Here is a 20,817-nt window from a genome sequence, read left to right on the forward strand (position 1 = left end):
TATATGTTTTAAACAAAGCAAATGCTCAATTAGTGCTTTTTGCTGGGAAATGGGAGCCAAAAAAATCATTTTTCTTTCTGCAAATAAAGCAATGGAGAGCAAATGTTGCTATATTCTCCAAAAGCAAAAGGTACAGTGTAAGTTTTATGAAATTAATGCAAATAGCAAGAGGTCAGCTGGTTTCCTGAAAAGCCCATGTATTTATAGAAACTACCTATGGAAACATTGCTAGGAATTCAGGAGTAGGCTCCAGCTCCTGATCTCACGCACCCGGGTAAGACTCCCATCAGCAGTAGACTTAGTTCATGTGTCAAAGATACGTGACCACAAAAGGCCTCAATTGCCTTTTAGGAACTTTTGTACTTCTATTAGCACCATGTTTTTTCGAAAAAAGGGAGGAAAGTCCTTTTTACAAAGGCCCAGAAGACTGACTTGCAGTTGAACCAATTTTAAACACTTTTCAATTTCCAAACTGAATCATGCTGTCAACTTTTCATTGGTTCGCTTGTTTTATATTAATCTCCTGGTAACATATACTTTTCAGAAGGGCATACATAGTGAATGTTTTGATCCTTAACATAGGTGCAGAAATTAGCTCAGTTCCTAGTTGGTGGTTAATATCAAATATTCTTGAATTGTTTAGTTAAATTGATCAAATATTATAAAATAACTTGATTAAATAATTAAATGGAATAACTTTTTTCTCTTGAACAAATTCTCATTCCTCCTGTGATCAATGATCTTTTGTTGTAAGGAACTGAAGCACATTTAAACTTGGCTCAAATAACTCCAGGATTTTTTCAGAATGTAGCAATATCACATGAAACCACACACGAGAAGACAAACATAACAGAGCCCTAAGGGGACGAGAGCAAAGCTGGGGGTCACTTGTCTTCTTCTTCGTGCGGCATCCTCATCTGCTCACTCACCTCTGAATCTTACATGGGTAATTTGATGTCAGTATTTTGGAGTCCTAAGCAACCATCACTAAGTGATTCAGACTCCATATCCCTCAAAGCCACAGGATAGAGCCAATTTCTTTCACTGTTTAGCCAAACATGCTAAATGATAAATTCTTAACCAATGATTGGTTTTGCATTGAGCATCTAGTTGATAATGAACAGGATGGGAAAGAAATCAGAGTGAACTGTTGGAGCTCTATATGGAGATATATATCCATCCAGTAAAGAGTAAAGCAGTGGGGCCCAGCACAGTAGCCTAGTGGCTAAAGTCCTCACTTTGCATGTGCTGGGATCCCATACGGACTCCAGTTCTAATCCCGGCAGCCCTGCTTCCCATCCAGCTCCTTGCTTATGGCCTGGGAAAGCATTCGAGGACGCCCCCAACACTTGAGACCCTGCACCCACATGGGAGATCCGGAAGAAGCTCCTGGCTCCTGGCTTCGGATCAGATCAGCTCCAGCCATTGCAGCCACTTGGGGAGTAAATCATCGGATGGAAGATCTTCCTCTGTCTCTCTCCTCCTCTCTGTTTATCTGACTTTCCAATAAAAAACAAATAAATAAATCTTTAAAAACAAAAAATAAAGCAGCAGTCCCAGTTCTATACCAGCCCACAGTAAGCACTGAGTCTCTCTCTAGTACCTGAGTGCTCTGGAGAACCCTGAGTAGCTGTCTCGCACTGACTACTGATAGAACTACTCCCTCTGATAGAACAACTTCAACAATGAATGATGTCTTCCCTTAGTGATAAATTCTATCCTTTGAATTCATATCTCTAGTCCTGAATTTCTCTACGAATTCTTCCTGGCTTTGCAATTTCAACCAATATGCACATCTTGCAGCCCAGTAGAATCTTTAACTTGTGGAAGAGTCACTATTAGACGCCTTTACAATCATCCTCCTACCTTATCCAAGCCCTAGGTCTGCTCTAGCCAAGTTTTGCATCAAGCTGCAAAAGCAGAATACATCCAATCAGAGTTTCATTAGTCAGGCAGGGATCATATCTCAGTAGATGGAATTTAAAAATTTGAATGATATATCTCAGCAACCATGACATATGGACCGATCTCTGATATCTGTCTTCCAAATCTTATCAAGTAATTCAAAAGTGACTAGCCTGTCACCCTGATATGAAAGCTGTTTTGGCTCTCTTCCCTTTCCGCTAAAATCACCACCCCAATTATCATGAAGTCAGCAAAAAGTGAAATACTTTATAATGAAACACACCAGAATGTTGAGTATTTGACATATAAGGACCTTAATTTATACTTCCTATTCCAGTAGGCAGAATTAAATACAACCCTAGGTTTCCTAGAGTGACATAAATGTCCAGCTTTTTTGCTTTGTTTATGTGTGTGCATGTGTTTTACTGAGTACCTTCTGACTAAAACTGTAATTTAATCAGAGAGTATTTTTCAAAGCTATTCCTTGTAAAGGATAAAATATTCAACCAAAGGAGATAAGGGTGAAGTATTTGCAAATTTTAAAAATGACAGCTTAAAAAGACTTTGTTCACCTGTAAAAGTATTCATTATGAAATCATGATGTAATAAATTGTTTACAAATGTGGGTCAGTGTTGCATTATCAGAGTTGTGCAAAGATCCACAATAGGAAAAATTCTAGAACTAACCAAGCAATGGTTATGATTGCGTTGAGATTATAAGCATTCTTATTTTCTTCACGGCAGTTTTTCAATTTCCACAATGTACATATATTATTTCATAAATAAAATCAAAGTAGAAAGATACCAATCTTGAAATGTCTTGATTCTTATTGAAAGAAATTCATATATACCCATGTATTTGTATGGAGAATTATTGTTGCATATGATTTTGCAACACTTTTCAGATTATATAATATAGGCATGCTATTATAAGGTATGTGCTTCTCTGGGAATGGAACTTGATCTTTCGCTCCCCAAATCGTATGTGTTCACAAAAAAAGCGCTTGCATATTTTTTTCCTTTATAAAACACAGCAAGACTTCAGTTTCACTTGTTTCACGGTAGATTCCTTTTAAAAGTTGGTTCCATACCAATCACATAACAGATGTATTATCTTGGGGTTTTTGTTAGAGTTTCAAAAAATTTTTAACTTGTATGTTCTTTTAGATTTGCCTTTTATAACAAAAAATCTCCATTTATAACACTTTGAGCTCTGTTCAGGAATTGTTAAGGAGTTCAGTGTTTTCCTTCGCCGTAGATGGAGAAAGCATTTCTCTGACATAGCACTGGGAAAACAAATGGGTGTTTATTCTGAGTGAGAAGAAAGACTCCTTCTTTGTACAGACTAGACCACAAAGATGAGAGGAATCCGAACTCGGGATAAATAAACCAGAGTCTGTTACCTGAGTATTCCTTCTTCGCCCAGCTGCTCCCTCTGCTCCATTCCTTGACATTTAAGACTCATCTGTGGTTGTGCAAATGGCTCTATAGTGATCCCTACATGAAGGGACAGCTTGAAAAAGAACTGCTACATCATGTAAACAAGTATTCTGGTTTTAAAGAAACAGCTTTTTCTTTTACAAGTCAGATATGAATGGTGCGTGCTATGAACTTGAACTACCTTGAAGAGGAACTTGGAGCTTTTCAGTTCCTAACTCTTCTCTGTGAAATATGGTTTTTTCTTGCATGACCAACCCTGCAAAGGAACTAATGCATGCCGTATATTCTATCTGACTTCAGATTTTTAAAGGTTTGTGTTTCTAACCTCATTATTTAATATAATTAGCCTTATAACAAAGTCAGGAGATTCTGTTTCTAATTTTGCTAATAATGAGCTTTGAAAATTGATTAGACCGCATATCTGGGTCCCAGTGTTCTCAAAGATAAAAATTTATTAGTAAGTGTCTGTAAACCTCCTTTTTTGTTTCAACAGCTTTTATAAATCCTAGAAAACATGTGCCCACAAACAAACAAACAAACTTCAAGTGATCTCCTTCGCTTAAGAAGATCATTGCTTGGAAAACCTAGGGAAGATGTGGAGAAAGCACACATGCGTCACCAGCTGTCTCTTTCTTTTCAGTGCTCAGATAAGTCGTGCCTGAGGACACCATCTCTGAAGAAGAGAGTTTCAGATGCCAATCTGGAAGGCAAAAAGGATTCTGGAATGTTGAAGTACATCAGACTTCAGGTAGGGACACCCTCGAGCTGAAGCATTCACAGTGCTTTACCAGGGAATGAGCTGTTTACAGTCTATGTACTGGTGCTTGGGTCTGAAATGTTATTACACATAACATTGCCATGTAGACCCTGTTAATCTGTGAAGGGGACTACCAAGTGTCAAAGGGGAAAAGCCCCTCTTGCTGGACAAGCAGTTTCCGTGGAAATGGTTTGAGGAGTTTGGCTGAGGCTGCACTTCAGCCCACTTTCCTTACTCAACTGCAGCTAATTTCCCACAGTTGTGTCATGGTGATGCTCATAGGTTATGGAATATGACCATCTAGGCTTTTATCCTATGTCTGCTGTGTTGACTGCTGGACATTGAGCATGTTACCTAATTTTTTTTATCTCAGTCACCTCATCTACAAAATGGTGAACTGTAACTTGCTTATCTCAATAGTTTACTGTGTGTGTCAAATAAAAATAGTACATTTATTATTAACCCTTTTGTGTGACACACTGTTTTATTGCTGCTACAACCTCAACTCTGTATCATAATTTCCTTTCCCCAGGAAAATTTCCTTCATATTTTCTGAAATGTTTTTGAAATTATAAACTTTCCAGAACCTGTATTTATAACCTAAATGATCCAAAATAATGGGTAAAATGGGATTTTGTGAGTCACTTTGATGCAATAGTCACAATGCATAATGTTTTCAAAATCAACCAAATTAAAATTGGCTTGGAAAAGTAACGTTCTAAATAGACCCTCCTCATTTAGAGACTGATTTTCATCTCCAGGGAAACGTATAAATCAGAAGGAAATTAGGATCCATCAGGACTTTCAACACAAAGATCCATTTGCTGACGTCTTTCCTTTCCAGTAAATTGTATTTATTCTATGGTTGTTTTCATGAGCAATTGCAATGCAGGTCTATGGTGATAGCATTAAAAAGTTAAACATTTTTTGTAATTATGCTTCAAGTCATCAATCATATAGCTCATGATATACCACATCAACCAAATATGTTTCCATTTTAGGAAATCTTTGAAAGTCATTTAAGGAAAGTAGAAAGAAGGGAAATGTCGCTAACATTTCAAGAATAGTGTGATAATGTCTGAAACAACTTTTAAAGTGTGGTTTCCATCTCCTTCCAGGTGATGAGCCTATCACCTGCTCCGTTGTCACTGTTAATCAAGGCAGCACCCATTCTGACAGAGGAAATGTATGGAGACATCCAGCCAGCTGCCTGGGAGCTCCTGCTCAGCATGGATGAGCACATGGCAGGAGCAGCAGGTACCAAATGAGCCCTGAGGCCATGCCGCTGCTTCTACTGGCAGCACTGAGACAGCCAAGCATTAGAACGAGAGAGCTGCTAGAGCAAGTTGATGGTATTGTGTAGAATGCTAGACAGAGCTTTGAACAACATGACAGCAGACCACATGCCCCTCCCCACTCCAATTTCACTATGGCTTTGCACAAGAGCAACATGTCTTTCTCAGGGTGTCACCACAGTATCAAGCAGAACATCTTCCCCATAACCTGTATTTTCACTGTATTTCACAAAAGATAAAATTCCTTTTGTGTTACTCCCGAGGTTTATCATAAATCACTGTAATTTCCTGTATTAAATTTTGTATAATGCTCTGTGTCCAAACTGTAATAGCAAAATTGAAGTGACTTGTCCAAGGCCATATAACTAGTCAATGATTGACACTCAATGTGTGTCATTCCTTTTTTCCCACTTCCCATGCAGAGCTCTTCATTTTTCAATGACTAGTTTCATTGATAAATCCATTAAGGTAAAAATTCAAATAGTGTGAAATTGTGTGAAGTTATAAACACCATCCTCTTGCCCAGGACTCTCCTCACTCCCTTCCCCAGAGGCAGTAATTTCTAACTTCCTCACAAATCCTTCCAGAATTCTCTCTATCCCCCATATAATATAATTATATATGTATATATATATACATATATAATTACTTTTTATACCATACTGCAATAAATACCTTTGTAAAATGTCTTTGTTTGCATTAAATCTCATGCTTTTTCTTCTCTGTCAAGAATAATAAGCACCTCAAATACGATATATCCCTGATAAAGTCCATGGAATATATAAATAGGTAGTTTGTACTGTGAGAACTGCTAGCAGATGGCGAAACTACAGGGTAATTGTGTGTGCAAAACCACATGGGTCTAGAAATAAAGTGGGCTTATTCAAGACTGATTGGATGACTTGGGTGACTTTTGTAGCGACATCACCAATCCATAATGTTAGAAAGGTAAGTGGTTCTCAGTAACAAAGTTTAATTAACAAATTGAAGAGTATGAATTTTGCACTATAAACTATGGAGAACCACCACTCTGCGGTTTAGAAGAACATGTTGTGGCCAGGTTAAGCTGCAGCTGCAATGCTGACATCCCATAGGGTATGGGTTTAAGAACCAGCTGCTTCATGCCAATCCTCTCCTTGCTAATGAACCTGAGAAACCAGCACATTTGAGCCAAGTGCTTGGGACCCATGTGAAAAGCCCAAAGAAAGCTCCTGGCTCCTGGCTTCCCATTTACCCAGCCCCAGCTGTTACAGCCATTTGAAGGAATGAAGCAAATGATGGAAGATCTCTTTATCTCCATCTTTTCCTCTTTCTCTGTAACTGACTTAAATATAAATGTTTTTAAAAGAGGAAAAATAAAAGCACTCATGGATTCTGAGCAAAAGAGTAATGATGCATGAGGGTGTGAAGTAGTTCTAGTTTCCTGTGGTAAAAGTTAAGTGGAACAGTATGGTTTTAGAAGTCAGAAAATAGAGCTAATGAGAAAAAAAAACAAAGCTTAGGGCACAGGATGACATTTGTGATGGCTGAAGCAGGAAGACTGAGTGAATTCTCTGGGAGATAATTAGAAGAGAAGAAAAAGGAGAAGCACTAAGCCATTGCCCTTCCTTACCCTGCCCTTCGGAGAACTGGACCAAGACGCGCAGCCAGGAAAAGATACAGAAAATGATCAGGAAAGAAAAGGAACTCCAGCAGTCCCAGCATGGGAGCAGAAGGGCAGAAGAGAAAAGTTCTCCAACGGTCTAGTTACAAGTTTCTAAAAAACTGAAAGGAAAACCACTGTGACACCTGCTGACCAGTGAGCACACAAGATGAATATTTCGGCACAGACATTACAGTGAAGCCCTGTGATGTGGGCAGCAGTGAGCAGGGCACTTAAAATCAAGACGGAGTGGAGTATATGTTCAAGAAGAGCTCTAAAAATGGAGAAAGAGTGGTGATATCAGTAGATGCTAAACTAAAGAATTATTAGAATTTCATTATTGCAATACCTAGGGTATGTTGTAGAACTATGGCAGGCACACTAAATAAGACATTTTATAGATGAGAAAACTCTAGTCAGAGAGCTAGAAGGACTTATCCAAGTTCACACAACTCATAGTTAGAGGCAGGAAATGAAATTCAGATTGAACTGCCTGGATCAACGTTCTCCTCATCACACCACATTATCTAGAAAAACTAAAATAGATGTTAGAAGTGTGAAATGCATTTTACTTCATAAAGCACCTACTTACCTGTTATTGTATTTTATTCTGATACAAATTTGGAACCATATTTTGGTGTCATTGCTTTTGTCATTGTCATTGTTGTTAGTTTATCAATGAGGGAAAAAAATGGAAGCTGAGAGAAGTTCAGAGGTTTCAACCTGAGTTGAATATCACCTAGCCAAGAAGCATCAGAGTTGGGTTTCAATATGAGTATGTTTGGAGATTCAGTAATGATACATTGTGTCTTTAGGATTATCATGACTGCTCCATCCAGACTATGGAGCAAATGTATCTGTCTTTCTTTCATTAACTTTATAACTTATCATGACACCTGACTTTTTTCTTATTATTATTCTACTTTTCTCAACATTTTTGTCAGATTCTATTATGATTCATGAAATATCCTAGGTTTATCAATCTCTTTTGATTAAAAAGGTTTATCAAAAAGCCGTTAGTATAGTTTTTTTTCAAATAACTGATTTTTTCTTTTTAGAGCAGAGGAAGAAAGGCATAAAAACAAAGATCTGTCTGGGTAGTTCACTCCACAAATGCCCCCCACAGCCAGGACTGAGCCAGACCCACTTGGGTCTGAGGGATCAAGTACTTGAGCACTTACCTGCTGCCTTAGCAGAAAACTAGAACAAGCAGGGCTATAATTCAGACCCAGACCCCCTGATATGGAATGTGAACATGCCAAGTGGTGTCTTTTTTTTAAGATTTATTTATTTTTACTACAAAGTCAGATATACACAGAGGAGAGACAGAGAGGAAGATCTTCCATCCGATGATTCACTCCCAAGTGACCACAACGGCCGGTGCTGTGCCGATCCGAAGCCAGGAACCAGGAACCTCTTCCGGGTCTCCCACATGGGTGCAGCGTCGCAATGCATTGGGCCGTCCTCGACTGCTTTCCCAAGTCACAAGCAGGGAGCTGGATGGGAAGTGGAGCTGTCGGGATTAGAACCAGTGCCCATATGAGATTCCAGCGCATTCAAGGCGAGGACTTTTAGCTGCTAGGCCACGGCGCCGGGCCCCGCCAAGTATGTCTTAATATGGGTCATGGTAATTTTCTCAGGACGCTGAGATGACTCTAACCTTTCCCTGAAAAGAGTATTTCTGTATGTAGGTTTCTGTATGTAGGTTTCTGTCTTCATTTGTTTCCTCGGATAAATTTGTTTCCTCAGTGTGAGCCAGAGAAAGCTTTGCTTTGAACGAGTGATCCTTCTGAAATGTTATGCTGCCGCTACCCTCACACCAGCCAGTTGAAGACTGTGGGTCTCACAAAGAGTGATGTTTGGGTTCCAGTGGCTGGAGCAGGGTTTTTTCCTGATAGCCTCCTCTAGCTCAGGAAGAATTTCCAGAATTGTACTTTTCAACACCGAGACACAAGCGCAATGTAAAATGTGTAGCTGATGAACTTTGGTCTGCCTCTAGCTGCCATGTTTCTGCTGTGTGCGGTGAAGGTCCCGGAGGCTGTATCCGACATGCTGATGTCAGAGTTCCACCACCCGGAGACAGTGCAGAGGCTGAACGCTGTCCTCAAGTTCCACACGCTCTGGAGGTTTCGCTACCAGGTCTGGCCTCGCATGGAGGAGGGGGCACAGCAGATTTTTAAGGTAAGAGATTCTTGCTACAGGAGAATCAGATTAACAAGCCCAACAAACAATTGGTTTGAATTCTGAAACTTCCAAGTTACAGTGTATATCCAGAAAGGTTCCTTCTTTTTCTTTTAACCTTTCTCTTTCTGATTGAATAAGTAATTCTAACTCATAAACTAGCTTTTTAAAATGAAAATTATGAAACTTTAGAGTAAGAAAATCAAGTCTATAAACCTTAAAAAAAAATCACGATGATTTCTATCCCCAGGGTAAAGCACATAAAAAATATGGAGTATAGGCTTTCAGACATCCTGCTATGTATACATATGGGTGGTTTGGGGAGCATGGAGTGTTTAACTAAGCAGAGATGATTTGGTTAAAAACCCATTTTACTTATGAGTAAACTGCAACCCAGGGAAGTTTATCCTGTGCCCTGGAGCCACTTAGAGCCCCCCTGTTCCCTGAGGCAGAATGGGTCAAACGAACCCTGAGGCCCCTTCTGCTTCTATTCCATCCTAATTAGCTGTTCTGTTCTCAACCAACAGATCCCACCTCCCAGCATAAACTTCACTCTACCTTCACCGGTGCTTGGAATGCCATCTGTCCCAATGTTTGACCCTCCATGGGTCCCTCAGTGCAGCGGGAGTGTCCAGGACCCCATTAATGAAGACCAGTCTGTGAGTAACAGGCACTTTCTTTCTCTTTTCTTCAGACCCTATGGAGTAAATGCGAAAGAGAACAACTAACACGTGAAGCAGCTTGTCCACTCCTGTCATAAGAATGTAGTAACAACACAGAAAACCCATCACAAGTGGTTTTTACTCTTGTAAACAGGAGAACTAACATCTGGTGGTCAGAATTGCCAGACTCTAAGTCACTAATTTTACTTCATAATAAAAACAGTATCCACTTTATGAAGCTATTAAAAACATTAGGCATTGATTTACTGACCAATAAGAACATCCTTATCAAATATTCTGTTAATCTATAAAATATAAACTACCCAACAGTTAATCAGTAACTCAGCAAGAGTTAAAGAAGCTGGCAATCTGCACTTCCTTACCTGAGCTTCAGTTTCGTTCATTTTGTTGATCGTCAGCATTATCAATGCAAGCATCATTTTGAGAACTTCTTATTTTGTAAAGATGTATTTGTTTTAAGTGCAGAGAAAGTCAGAGAGAGCTCTCATCTTCTTGGTCACCGCCCCAAATGCCCACAACAGTCACAGTATGCCAGGTCAGAAATAAGGCCCCAAAACTTCTCCTGGTCTCCCACATGGGGACCAGGAAACCAAGTGCATGGCGCACATTGTGTGTTCTCATAGCTGCATTAGCAGAAAGCTGAAGCAAAACCAGGACTAGATCCCAGGCTATCTGATAAGTATATGGGCAACTGAAGTGCAGTCTTAGCCCTCTACACCACGGTGCTGCCCTTAGACCTCAGTCTTGGGGTCTATACACAATCTATACGCAAAAAAACAAGTATAAATGCCATTTGAAAAAAATGTTCAAGGTATGCCTTTTTTCACTTGTTAAGCACCATTTTTCAAATTTCAAAAGCTAGACAATTTAGAAAATAAAGTACAACAGAATTACCGTCTTGCACAAATCTGTCATTACTTGCCTGTATAAATGCCTGTGGAATTTATAGAACTGGTGTATAAATATTAAAATGTTGATAAAAAATGCTATACTATTTTACTTTACATAGTAGTAAAGTGTTTTGTCCATTCAAAATAAACAGTATGTTATTTAAAATCAACATTTTGATCGGAAAGACATCGTTTACATATCTTTGAAGAATGTTAGTTGAAGTTAGGTTGAGCATTATTGTATATAGCACACAGGCTTTGGAGGGATTTGTTGTCTTTGGGGAAGTGTTTGAACTCTCTTTACCCATCTCAATATAGCTGTTCTACTTTAATTCTTCCACAAACTGAATCTTCCATGTGAAGTTCTTCTGCATCTTAGTCCAACTTCTGCACCATCAACACAAGGTTCTCTGTTTTTTCGCTCTACATGTGATGGGTTCATTTGAACCAGCCCAGTCTGCCTCCAAGTTCATGATAGATTTGAACTGATCCTGTTTCTGTGCCCAGTACTCAGTCTATCATTCCATATACTTACTTTACACCTTATAACCAGTAGAGTCACCCAGCTCCGAAAAAATTAGTTTCCATGTGTCCTATCAAATACCCCTTAATGCTGATAATACCATTTGCCATTCTAAGAAACAGGTGCTGTATAATAAGACAGTTGTTTAAACCACAAAGACCACCCATCTGTCTCTAGACTCTTATAAAACTGTAGGCAAACAAAGAAATCTAGAACTGCTATTGTCCACGGATGTTACTTCAAATCCACAAAGGTTCCAGGAATGTGAACTCTTTAACTGAATCCCCAAAGCTCTTGAGTTGGTACCACCCTAAGTACTGTAATGAAGAAGAACATAAATAGCCCAGCCATTCTGCAAAGTGGATCTTCCAACCATTCATATTCCATATTATACCTATTGAAGAATGTGTTGTTCTTAAAATTTCTTCATTATACCTTTACTTTTAGTAAATAGAGTCAAAATGTACATTCAACTTCAACAATATTATCAACTCTTAATTTCTGTTCAGTACCTTGTTTCCATAAATATTGTTAAATATTTACAGTGTACCAATACATTTACCTACAAATATTACATGTATGTGGTAAATACATAAACTATAAAAATGAAATAAATTGGGACAAGTGCCATGGAAAAGTTAGGCTAACACTCCACCTGCAGCACCAACATGACTGGAAAAGCAACAGAAGATGGCCCAGGTCTCTGGGACCTTGCACCCATATGGAAGAGGCTTCTGGCTCCTGGCTTTGGATTGATTCACCTCTGACCATTTTGACCATTTGGAGAGTGAACCACCAGATGGAAGTTCTTTCTCTTCGTTTTTCCATCTCTCTGTAAATCTTCTTTGCAAATAAAAATAAATAAATCTTTTAAAAATGAAATAAATTAGGTACTGGCTTATATGAAGTATATCTCCTTCATCCTCCTAACCATATTTCTGGCTTTATTTTATTAACTTGATGAAATAAACATGCCATATTAAAAGCTAGCTCAAAAAAATTTTAGAGTATTAAATGTTTTATTTGTTGTTAGTGTTTAAAGGGTGAATTGTTAATGCTAACTACCATATTAAAGATAAAAATAGGATTCTTTCCAGAAATAATTTTTGAAGAATTATTATGAGTGAAAAAAAAAACTTAGTTATATACAGCCTATTAACTTGGTTGAAATGCAAACAAATGAAACTTCATGAAACTGGATTGCTGATGCACTGCCATCTCTTGGGGAAGAACTAGCATTTTTGTGCAACTCATTGGAACAATTTATGCCTGAACCCCTTCAAAGAGAGTTGGTAGTAATGTTATATTTCTGTCTCCACAGAAATCCTTTTCAGCCCGGGCCGTGTCCCGCTCCCATCAGAGGGCAGAACACATCCTGAAGAACCTCCAGCAGGAAGAAGAGAAGAAGCGTCTCGGCCGAGAAGCCAGCCTCATCACCGCCATCCCCATCACCCAGGAGGCTTGCTATGAACCCACATGTACACCCAACTCAGAGCCAGAAGAAGAAGGTGCCCTCCTCACAGGGGACTTCTTGAGGGTCTTAGTTACACGGAAAGAACTTGTTTTCAAATAAACACTGATGTTTTTCAGTGATAAGATGCTATGTCCCTTTCAGCTTGTTGTCTTTGTGACACTATGCAGAGAAACAGACAAGTTTCTATTTTCTAAAATTTAGAAATGACGTGTTTCCAGAGGAGGGCATTCACCATACTGAATGAGCCACTCTGATAATGGGACCAACTCTTGGTTGTGATTCAGTCAACAAGTAAATCTAGAGTGTGTGTTAAAGTAAATGTAATCATTTGTTCATCAGTCTATTACTCAGCCTGCAAGAGGGCAGATAGTTTGTAAGTTAGTATTAGGAAATGGATGTGGATCACTCTAAAGGTCACGATGCTCTCATGTCCTTTTTGTGGAAACTTTTTGGAGAAAGTTTCTTTCTATAGAGTACATTTTCCCCCTCATCTTTTTCCTTTGCCAAATACACTCCAAATTGCCTGAGTCTTATGATCTGAGGGTGGTGCACACTTGTGACGTGAGCACAACTGTAATTGTAATGATGCCAGCTCTTTCATTATAAATCCAAAGTTCACATTCCCTGTTTTATTTGCCAGTAGAAGAAGTCACTAATCTGGCATCCCGTCGACTATCAGTGAGTCCCTCCTGCACGTCCAGCACGTCACACAGGAACTACTCCTTCCGCCGAGGGTCTGTGTGGTCGGTACGCTCCGCTGTCAGTGCCGAAGGTAGGTGCTCTTGCAAATGAGTTGTTACTTCTCATGACTCAACTTGTTTTGAAGCATTTTGCAGCTAATACTGTAATCTCACTTCATTATCCCTTCTTCATTAAATGACTTGTTTCATGACTTGAATTTCCAAAAATAAATTGGGTTGAGTGGTATCCTAAAAATGTATTGTAAGTTTAACTCAGTAATTGTCACTTTTAAGATTTTAATTATGTAATAGAAAGCTATACTGCTGAGAATTCAGAAGATATTATTCTAGGCAATTAATGACTTCCCACTCTGGCAAAGCTTTAAAAACATGTCCAACTCATACCCAGACCAGTGCACATTCTCCGAGGGTAGGACTCATGAATCAGTATTTTTAAAACCTTGTGATTCCAGTATATGTCCATATGTTGTGTTTTGAGTTGTGCCTCAGTATTTTACAAACACTTACTACTCTATACAGTCATCAAAAAAGTACAAAAGTATTTTTAAATAAAGATTTACTTATTTTTATTGGAAAGGCAGATTTATAGATAGAAGGAAAGAGAGAAAGATCTTCATCTGACCATTCATTCCCCAAGTGGCTGCAAAGCCCAAACTGAGCCAATCCATAGCCGGGAACCCAGAGCTTCTTCTGTGTCTCCCAAATGGATGCAGAGTCCCAAAGCATTGGGCCATCCTCCACTGATTTCCTAGACCACAAGCAGGGAACTGAATGGGAAGCAGAGCAGCCAGGACACGAACTGGTGCCCATGTATCATTTGCACTTGCAAGGGAATGATTAGTCAACTGAGTCAGCATGCCAGGTCCATGCATAGTTTTCTCCTAACATGCACTTCCCATGACCTTTTTAAGAGCAGTTATATGCATGGATTTCAATATTTTTGGAATCAAAAAAGGATTTTCTTCTAATTCCATTTTCATGAGCTTTTTGAAATAACAATAGTGTGTGGGAGATTTGCAGATCGCTTTAAAATCTCATTCTTTAGAAATTCATTTTAAGATTTTTTTGGTGAGCCTCTTGCTTGCCCAGTTGATACAAGCATCCCGGACAACTACAAGGTCAAACTTTCATTGCTATTTTTTTAATGGGATTGGGGGAGACAAATATCCTGGGTGTGAAACTGCTGTACAATATAAGCTGTGGGCCTTCACTGCTGTCATAATTCTAGGTCTGTTAATTTTCAAGGCTTGTTGGGAGGTAATGAGAGGCAGAGGTAAATAGGGCAAGACAAAACTCTGAAAAGTTATTAATCTCACCAAGATTCTACTCATTCAGTTTGTTTCTTTTTCCTTTTTTTTTTTCTTCTTTTTTCGTTTTAACTGCAGTGTAGAGAGATAGAGTATTCATCCATTGCTTCACGCCCCGAATGCCCACAAATAACTGGAGCTGGGCCCAGTTGAAGCCAGGCTCCCAGGCATCCATTCGGGTCTCACATGTTGGTATTAGGAACCCACATCTCTGAGCCATCATTTGCTGCCTCTCAGCCTGTGCATTATTAGGAAGCTGTATCAGAAGGGGAAGAGCCAAGCCTCAAACCAGGCGCTTCAATGAAATGTGGGCATCCCAAGAAGAGATTTAGGTGCTATCCCAAATCCCACCCCTCCACCTCTTATTAAATAGTACTTTTCAAATTGTGCCAAACTTTTGGTTAATTTCAAATGTCTGAAACAGTTACTTTGGACTGTTTTCCATCATCTTTGTTGCTTGTATGGGTTAACAGATCTCAAGATCTCTATTTCACCATTTCATGTGTGGGTGCCTTGAAAAGTTCGTGAAAATGACAATTGAAAGGTTTATCTTGATGCAAAATATTTTGAAACATTCAATAGTATTCATTCTTCAAGAACTTGTTAAAGACCCCTGTTTGTGTGAATTTCAGTTTTTTACAGTGGAACACACTTATATTTTAATTCTACTTAAATTCTATTTTCCACAGCTTGCTGAAATAACCTTGTATGGGTTTATAATATACATGTGATAGTATGTATATGTAGGAGATATTCATATGTATCTAGTATGTAACCAGGATTGAGAACTATTGAAAAAACTCTTTTACCCTGTAAATCCTCATAGACTTTCTTTCTAAGGTCCCATATAGCCATGCAAGTTGCAATGTAAGAATCAACATGAATGGTACCTTAGTGCTTTAAAAAATAACATAGGTACATTCATGTTAATATGAAGGCTTATAAATGCCTTCCTTTTCTTCCTTTCCTAACCTAAACCCTCTATTTTCATATCAAATCCTATTTACTATGAATGTATTACTAATTCTATTTATAAGTGAAGATGAGAACATATAGATGGTTAGGTTTCTGCATTACTCTCTTAAGTGCATGTGTGTGTATATGTTTTCTCATCCCATATTAGTGCCTCCCATCTCTCATACACTCATACACACACCACCAGTTGCATCTTAGTATTTTATCTTCGCTGACTTAATATTGTGGAGTGTGTTTGGGAGCTTAATTTTAATGTCTGTTTTAATGTGCCAAGACACTCTAACCTCATTTTGATACTGAAATATTTGGTATGTGAGAATTATGTTACAGAAAAGCACCATGTTTTCTTTCCTTCTTCAGATGAAGAACATACCACAGAGCACACACCAAATCACCATGTTCCTCAGCCCCCACAAGCTGTGTTCCCAGCATGCATCTGTGCAGCAGTACTTCCTATTGTTCATCTGATGGAAGACGGTGAAGTGCGGGAAGATGGAGTAGCAGGTGCCATACTGACATCAAACTATCAATGACATTTCCTTTTTAAATATTTATTTTTATTTGAAAGATTTACAGAGAGAGAGAGAGAGAGAGGGTCTTCCAGCTGCTGGTTCACTCTGCAAAAGGCCACATTGGCCAAAGCTGAGTTGATCTGTAGCTGGGAGCCAGGAGCCTCTTCCAGGTCTCCCATGTGGGTGCAGCATCCAAAGGACTTGAGCCATCTACTGCTTTTGCAAGTCACAAGCAGAGAGCTGGATGAGAAATAGAGTAGCTGAAATTAGAACCATATGGGATTCTGGTGCCACTGGGTAGAGGACTAACCTGTTGAGCCATGGGACCAGGCCCTATCATTTACATTGTTAAACTGTTCATTTCAGGAAAGACCATAGGGCACTCTTGAATGGTCAATATATTGATTACATGTCAGGTGGTTCTATGCACATATAAATTTAGAGCATGCTATACGAACATCATCTCTTTCTCCATCCATTTCTTGACTACTTTTATCACCAAGAAATTGCATTAAAAATAGATTTTGAGCCCAGAAACATTCTTTATGACACAGAACAGGGAAACATGTATTTGGTCAGATGGAAATCAAAGACTTTGATCACCTTAGAAATCTTAGCAGTAGCTTCACCACCATCAAAGCCATCTTTCTTACTTCATTGCCTTAACAGAGCTACTACTTAAGAGAGTAATTGAAAAATTAAACTAAGAAGCCGTTGAACTTGACTGGACAATAAGATGCTGGACTCTATGTTTGGTATATGCTTGCAGTGGGGGAATCTCAACTGAACTTGGGCTGTGGTTATGCAACAAGGTGGAGGAATCCACTATGGTGGGAGGGTTTGGGGAGAGGTGGGGAGAATCCAAGTACCTATGAAACTGTGTCACATAATACAATGTAATTAATGAATTAAAAATAATAAATAAATTTTTAAAAAAAGAAAAATTAAATGATAAATTGAGCTTAAAACGAGTTACATTTGTAACAGATGACAAACTAATGCTTCTAATGTATTTTTTGAGATTTATTTATTTGAAAGTCAGAGTTACAGAGAAAGCACAAGAAACAGAGAATTTTCACACATTAATTGACTTTCCAGATAATCACAAACGACCATTACTGGAACAAACCAAAGCCAGGAGCTTTGTGGGATGACAGAAACTTAAACCCAAGGCCATCTGCTGCTGCTTTTCTGAGGCCACTAACAAGGAACTAGATCAAACATGGAACAGCTAGAACTCTAGCTGATTCCCAAATGAAATGCACACACCACAAGCAATAGCTCCTATGCACCAGAATGTCAGTCCCCTTAACACTGCTTTAATAACTCAATTATGCTTTTTAAAACCCCAGTGAAAAAGGGGGAGGGCAAAGGACATAAAGAGACAATCTAATGATTAATAATTCCTTAATCAGCATTATTATTTAAAACCATGAAATGTTGTATTTCAGGTACAACCATAATAACAGATTATTTTAAATGAAAATGCCTAAAGCAAATGAAAAGGCAAAGAGAAGAGCATCCTCCCATCCTACTGATGAAGTGCAAAACTTGGTACAAGCAAAGACAGATAATGGGTGAAGTGATTAAGACACTCCTTGGGACTGGAATATACCACATTTCCTATCAGGATGTGTGGTTTAAGTCCCTGTTCTTTAATTCAAATAAAAGTTCCTGTTAGTACGTATGTTAAGAAGCAGGAGATGTTTTGCGAGCCAATTTCAATTTCCCACACCTATCTTAATGATTTATAGAGATACATGAAATGTAAAGCTTTTTATTTCATTTTAATATCATTTATATGGCTCTGGACTTTAGTTGTATGGTTAGTTTCTAAGGCCAAAATTGGTATGCTTTATTCAAAATATAGACTGAGTAATCATTTGTGCTAAACTCTACATTCCTAGTTGAAAACTAATGGAATTTACAAACACGGTTTGGACTGAAGGTCATCCAAAAGGGAGAATTATCTCAATCCCTGCTACCCACTTGCTTCCCCAGCCTGGCATTTCCAGACAATCTTAGACTGTCTATTAATCTTGACCCTGAGACTAACCCATTAGGAATAGGAGCTTTATTACTGAGTCATTTGTTGCATCTTGCTAAAGAAAACATTATTTAAAGCATCCACAGGAACAGTGAGAGATCAGCTGTATCTGAAACATTTTCAAAACTCAAATGAACAGTTTTGGAATTTCTCTATACAATGATTAAGTATTTATGATTCTAGTAAATATCTTGGCTAGCATTAGGGTCATTTCCACAACAAAAAAAAAAATAGCATATATTCACAGAGGTATTCTTTGCAAAAGTAGCATTGATACCTAAAGACCATTCTACACTCTGTTGCTGCGTTCTTGTTACTTGTGAACATGTTCAGAGGCAGCAAAGTAGAGAACAAGCATTCACCTTTCAACAGAAAAAGAGTTTACAGAACCTTCCCAAGGCAAAGGGAGAAACCAAAGCTTAGTAATAGTTGAGTATTTTTTTTAATTATTTATTATTTAACTTCATTAATTACATTGTATTATGTGACACAGTTACATAGATACTTGGGTTCTCCCCACCCCTCCCCAAGCCCTCCCACCATGGTGGATTCCTCCACCTTGTTGCATAACCACAGCTCAAGTTCAGTTGAGATTCCCCCATTGCAAGCGTATACCAAACATAGAGTCCAGCATCTTATTGTCCAGTCAAGTTCAACGGCTTCTTAGGTATACCCTCTCTGGTCTGAAGACAGAGCCAGCAGAGTATCATCCCAGTCAATTGAAAGCTCCAACATACCATCAGCAAAAATTTACATCATTATGGAATTAATTGACATAGTAATGAGTAACCAATATGTTAAAAGTAAATGCGAGTATTTTATCTGATGGACTTATCTCTAAGTTAATTGTTCAATTTCCTTTCACTTCCAAAGTGAGTGCTGTGGCCCAGCAAGTCTTGTGGAATTGTCTAATTGAAGATCCATCAACAGTTCTTCGGCACTTTCTGGAAAAATTGACCATCAGCAATAGACAAGTAAATTCCTCTTCCTCTGTAGTGTAGCTCTGAGTGTGTACATGGTGCAAAACAAGCCTGGGATTTTCCAGTGCTGTGCAGTGTAACATCAATGTCTTCTGATACTTATCTATGCATACTTTTAAAGTAATGATAGTGATGAGCCATATTACAATATGTTGTTGTCTACCAAATTGCTCCATTAATTGATATTTCCATATATGAATGGTCTAGTGTTATTTTAAAAAAAATAATTACCAATAAAATGCTATAAGAGTACATTTTAAATATTGTCTCTTTTACACTTCGATTCAGTGTCATATTCTTAATATGAAATATATATTTTTATTATGTTTGTCCATATTTGATGCAGGCAGCTTTATTAGAATGTGTAATTAACTCCGTTAATCAAGACCCCCTAATTTCCAGACCACCCTGTAAGATTATGGCAGATAGTAGTTTTCTGAGCAATGACAAATACACAGATGGTCAAAAATTATTTGCTGTTTTTTATGGTTACATTCACAGGAAGATAAAATTTAGTTTCAGAAAAGATAAGCTAATTATAGACAATCCAGTGTTTTCTCTCCTGGCCCCAGTTTATCTGGGCACAAAAACTGGGCAGCAGAATTATGAAGCTCAATAAATCTAGTTTATTTAACGCATCTAATGCATCTCCACAGAATCTTTTACATTTCCATACCACCTGGCAGCCTTAAGAAGTACAGCTGACTCAATATACAGCTGTGCTGTGATTGGTATATATTTACAAAAGAAGTTATATTTATTACGTGGAAATGTACGGAAATGTTGGATATCATTGAAACCAGTTTGTGGCAAAAGAAAGAGAAATATCTCCCCTCCCCTTGCTTCTGTAGAAGTTAATTTTGTTTCCAAAGCATGGCAGTGTTAAAATGCAAGCATTAGGAATTCTGCTCTTCTTTCAGGATGAGTTAATGTACATGCTGCGCAAACTTCTCTTGAACATTGGAGACTTTCCTGCCCAGACATCTCACATCCTTTTCAATTATTTGGTAAGTTTCAGTAGCAGGCAGCTTATAAATTTTAATTTCCAAGTAAGAAACAGCAGAATGTTATAGATTACCATTAATGATGTGACTGAAGGTGAATCGTGGTCAGCTAAAATCACCAAGCTGGTGTGGAACGCCCCTGACTGAAGGATTCTTGGCACATCATGGGTGCTCAGCAAATGTCACTTTGCTCTGTCTTCCATGTTATGCAACTTCCTTCTACTGACTCGGAACATTGGTTGTCTGTTTAGAAAACTTAAGTCCTTTTGTATCATTTCTTTCTCCTTTCCTATTTTGCTGCTTAAAATATAGATATGCACACAAACACAGAGAATGTGAGGCAAATGCCACCCTAGAGAAGTATTTGTGAGTGTATTTTTTCCCCTGTGGCAACTCTCTAGACTTTAAAAATGTCCTGATAACTGTTTTCTGAGACCTCTATAATTTATCTGTGTCTTTATGTTCATTTTCCCTGGTACTTTAAATGCATATATACGCCGT

General features: G+C 38.4%; 1 protein-coding gene across 4 annotated transcripts in view; it reads left to right on the plus strand.

Annotated features, from left to right (window-relative positions):
- The window catches only part of UNC80 (unc-80 homolog, NALCN channel complex subunit), a 176,419-nt gene that overhangs the window by 95,413 nt on the left and 60,189 nt on the right, over positions 1-20,817 (plus strand). For 3 of the 4 annotated variants that reach the window (XM_058664936.1, XM_058664938.1, XM_058664940.1), the window contains 9 exons: positions 3,986-4,093; positions 5,221-5,359; positions 9,039-9,220; positions 9,748-9,879; positions 12,638-12,824; positions 13,431-13,562; positions 16,134-16,277; positions 19,206-19,306; positions 20,233-20,319. In XM_058664936.1, the coding sequence (XP_058520919.1) occupies positions 3,986-4,093; positions 5,221-5,359; positions 9,039-9,220; positions 9,748-9,879; positions 12,638-12,824; positions 13,431-13,562; positions 16,134-16,277; positions 19,206-19,306; positions 20,233-20,319 (1,212 nt within the window). The remainder of the gene's footprint in view (positions 1-3,985; positions 4,094-5,220; positions 5,360-9,038; positions 9,221-9,747; positions 9,880-12,637; positions 12,825-13,430; positions 13,563-16,133; positions 16,278-19,205; positions 19,307-20,232; positions 20,320-20,817) is intronic. The other variant, XM_058664937.1, reaches the window with a different exon arrangement.

The sequence above is a fragment of the Ochotona princeps genome, chromosome 5, assembly GCF_030435755.1.
Source record: "Ochotona princeps isolate mOchPri1 chromosome 5, mOchPri1.hap1, whole genome shotgun sequence".
Classification (NCBI taxonomy): domain Eukaryota; kingdom Metazoa; phylum Chordata; class Mammalia; order Lagomorpha; family Ochotonidae; genus Ochotona; species Ochotona princeps.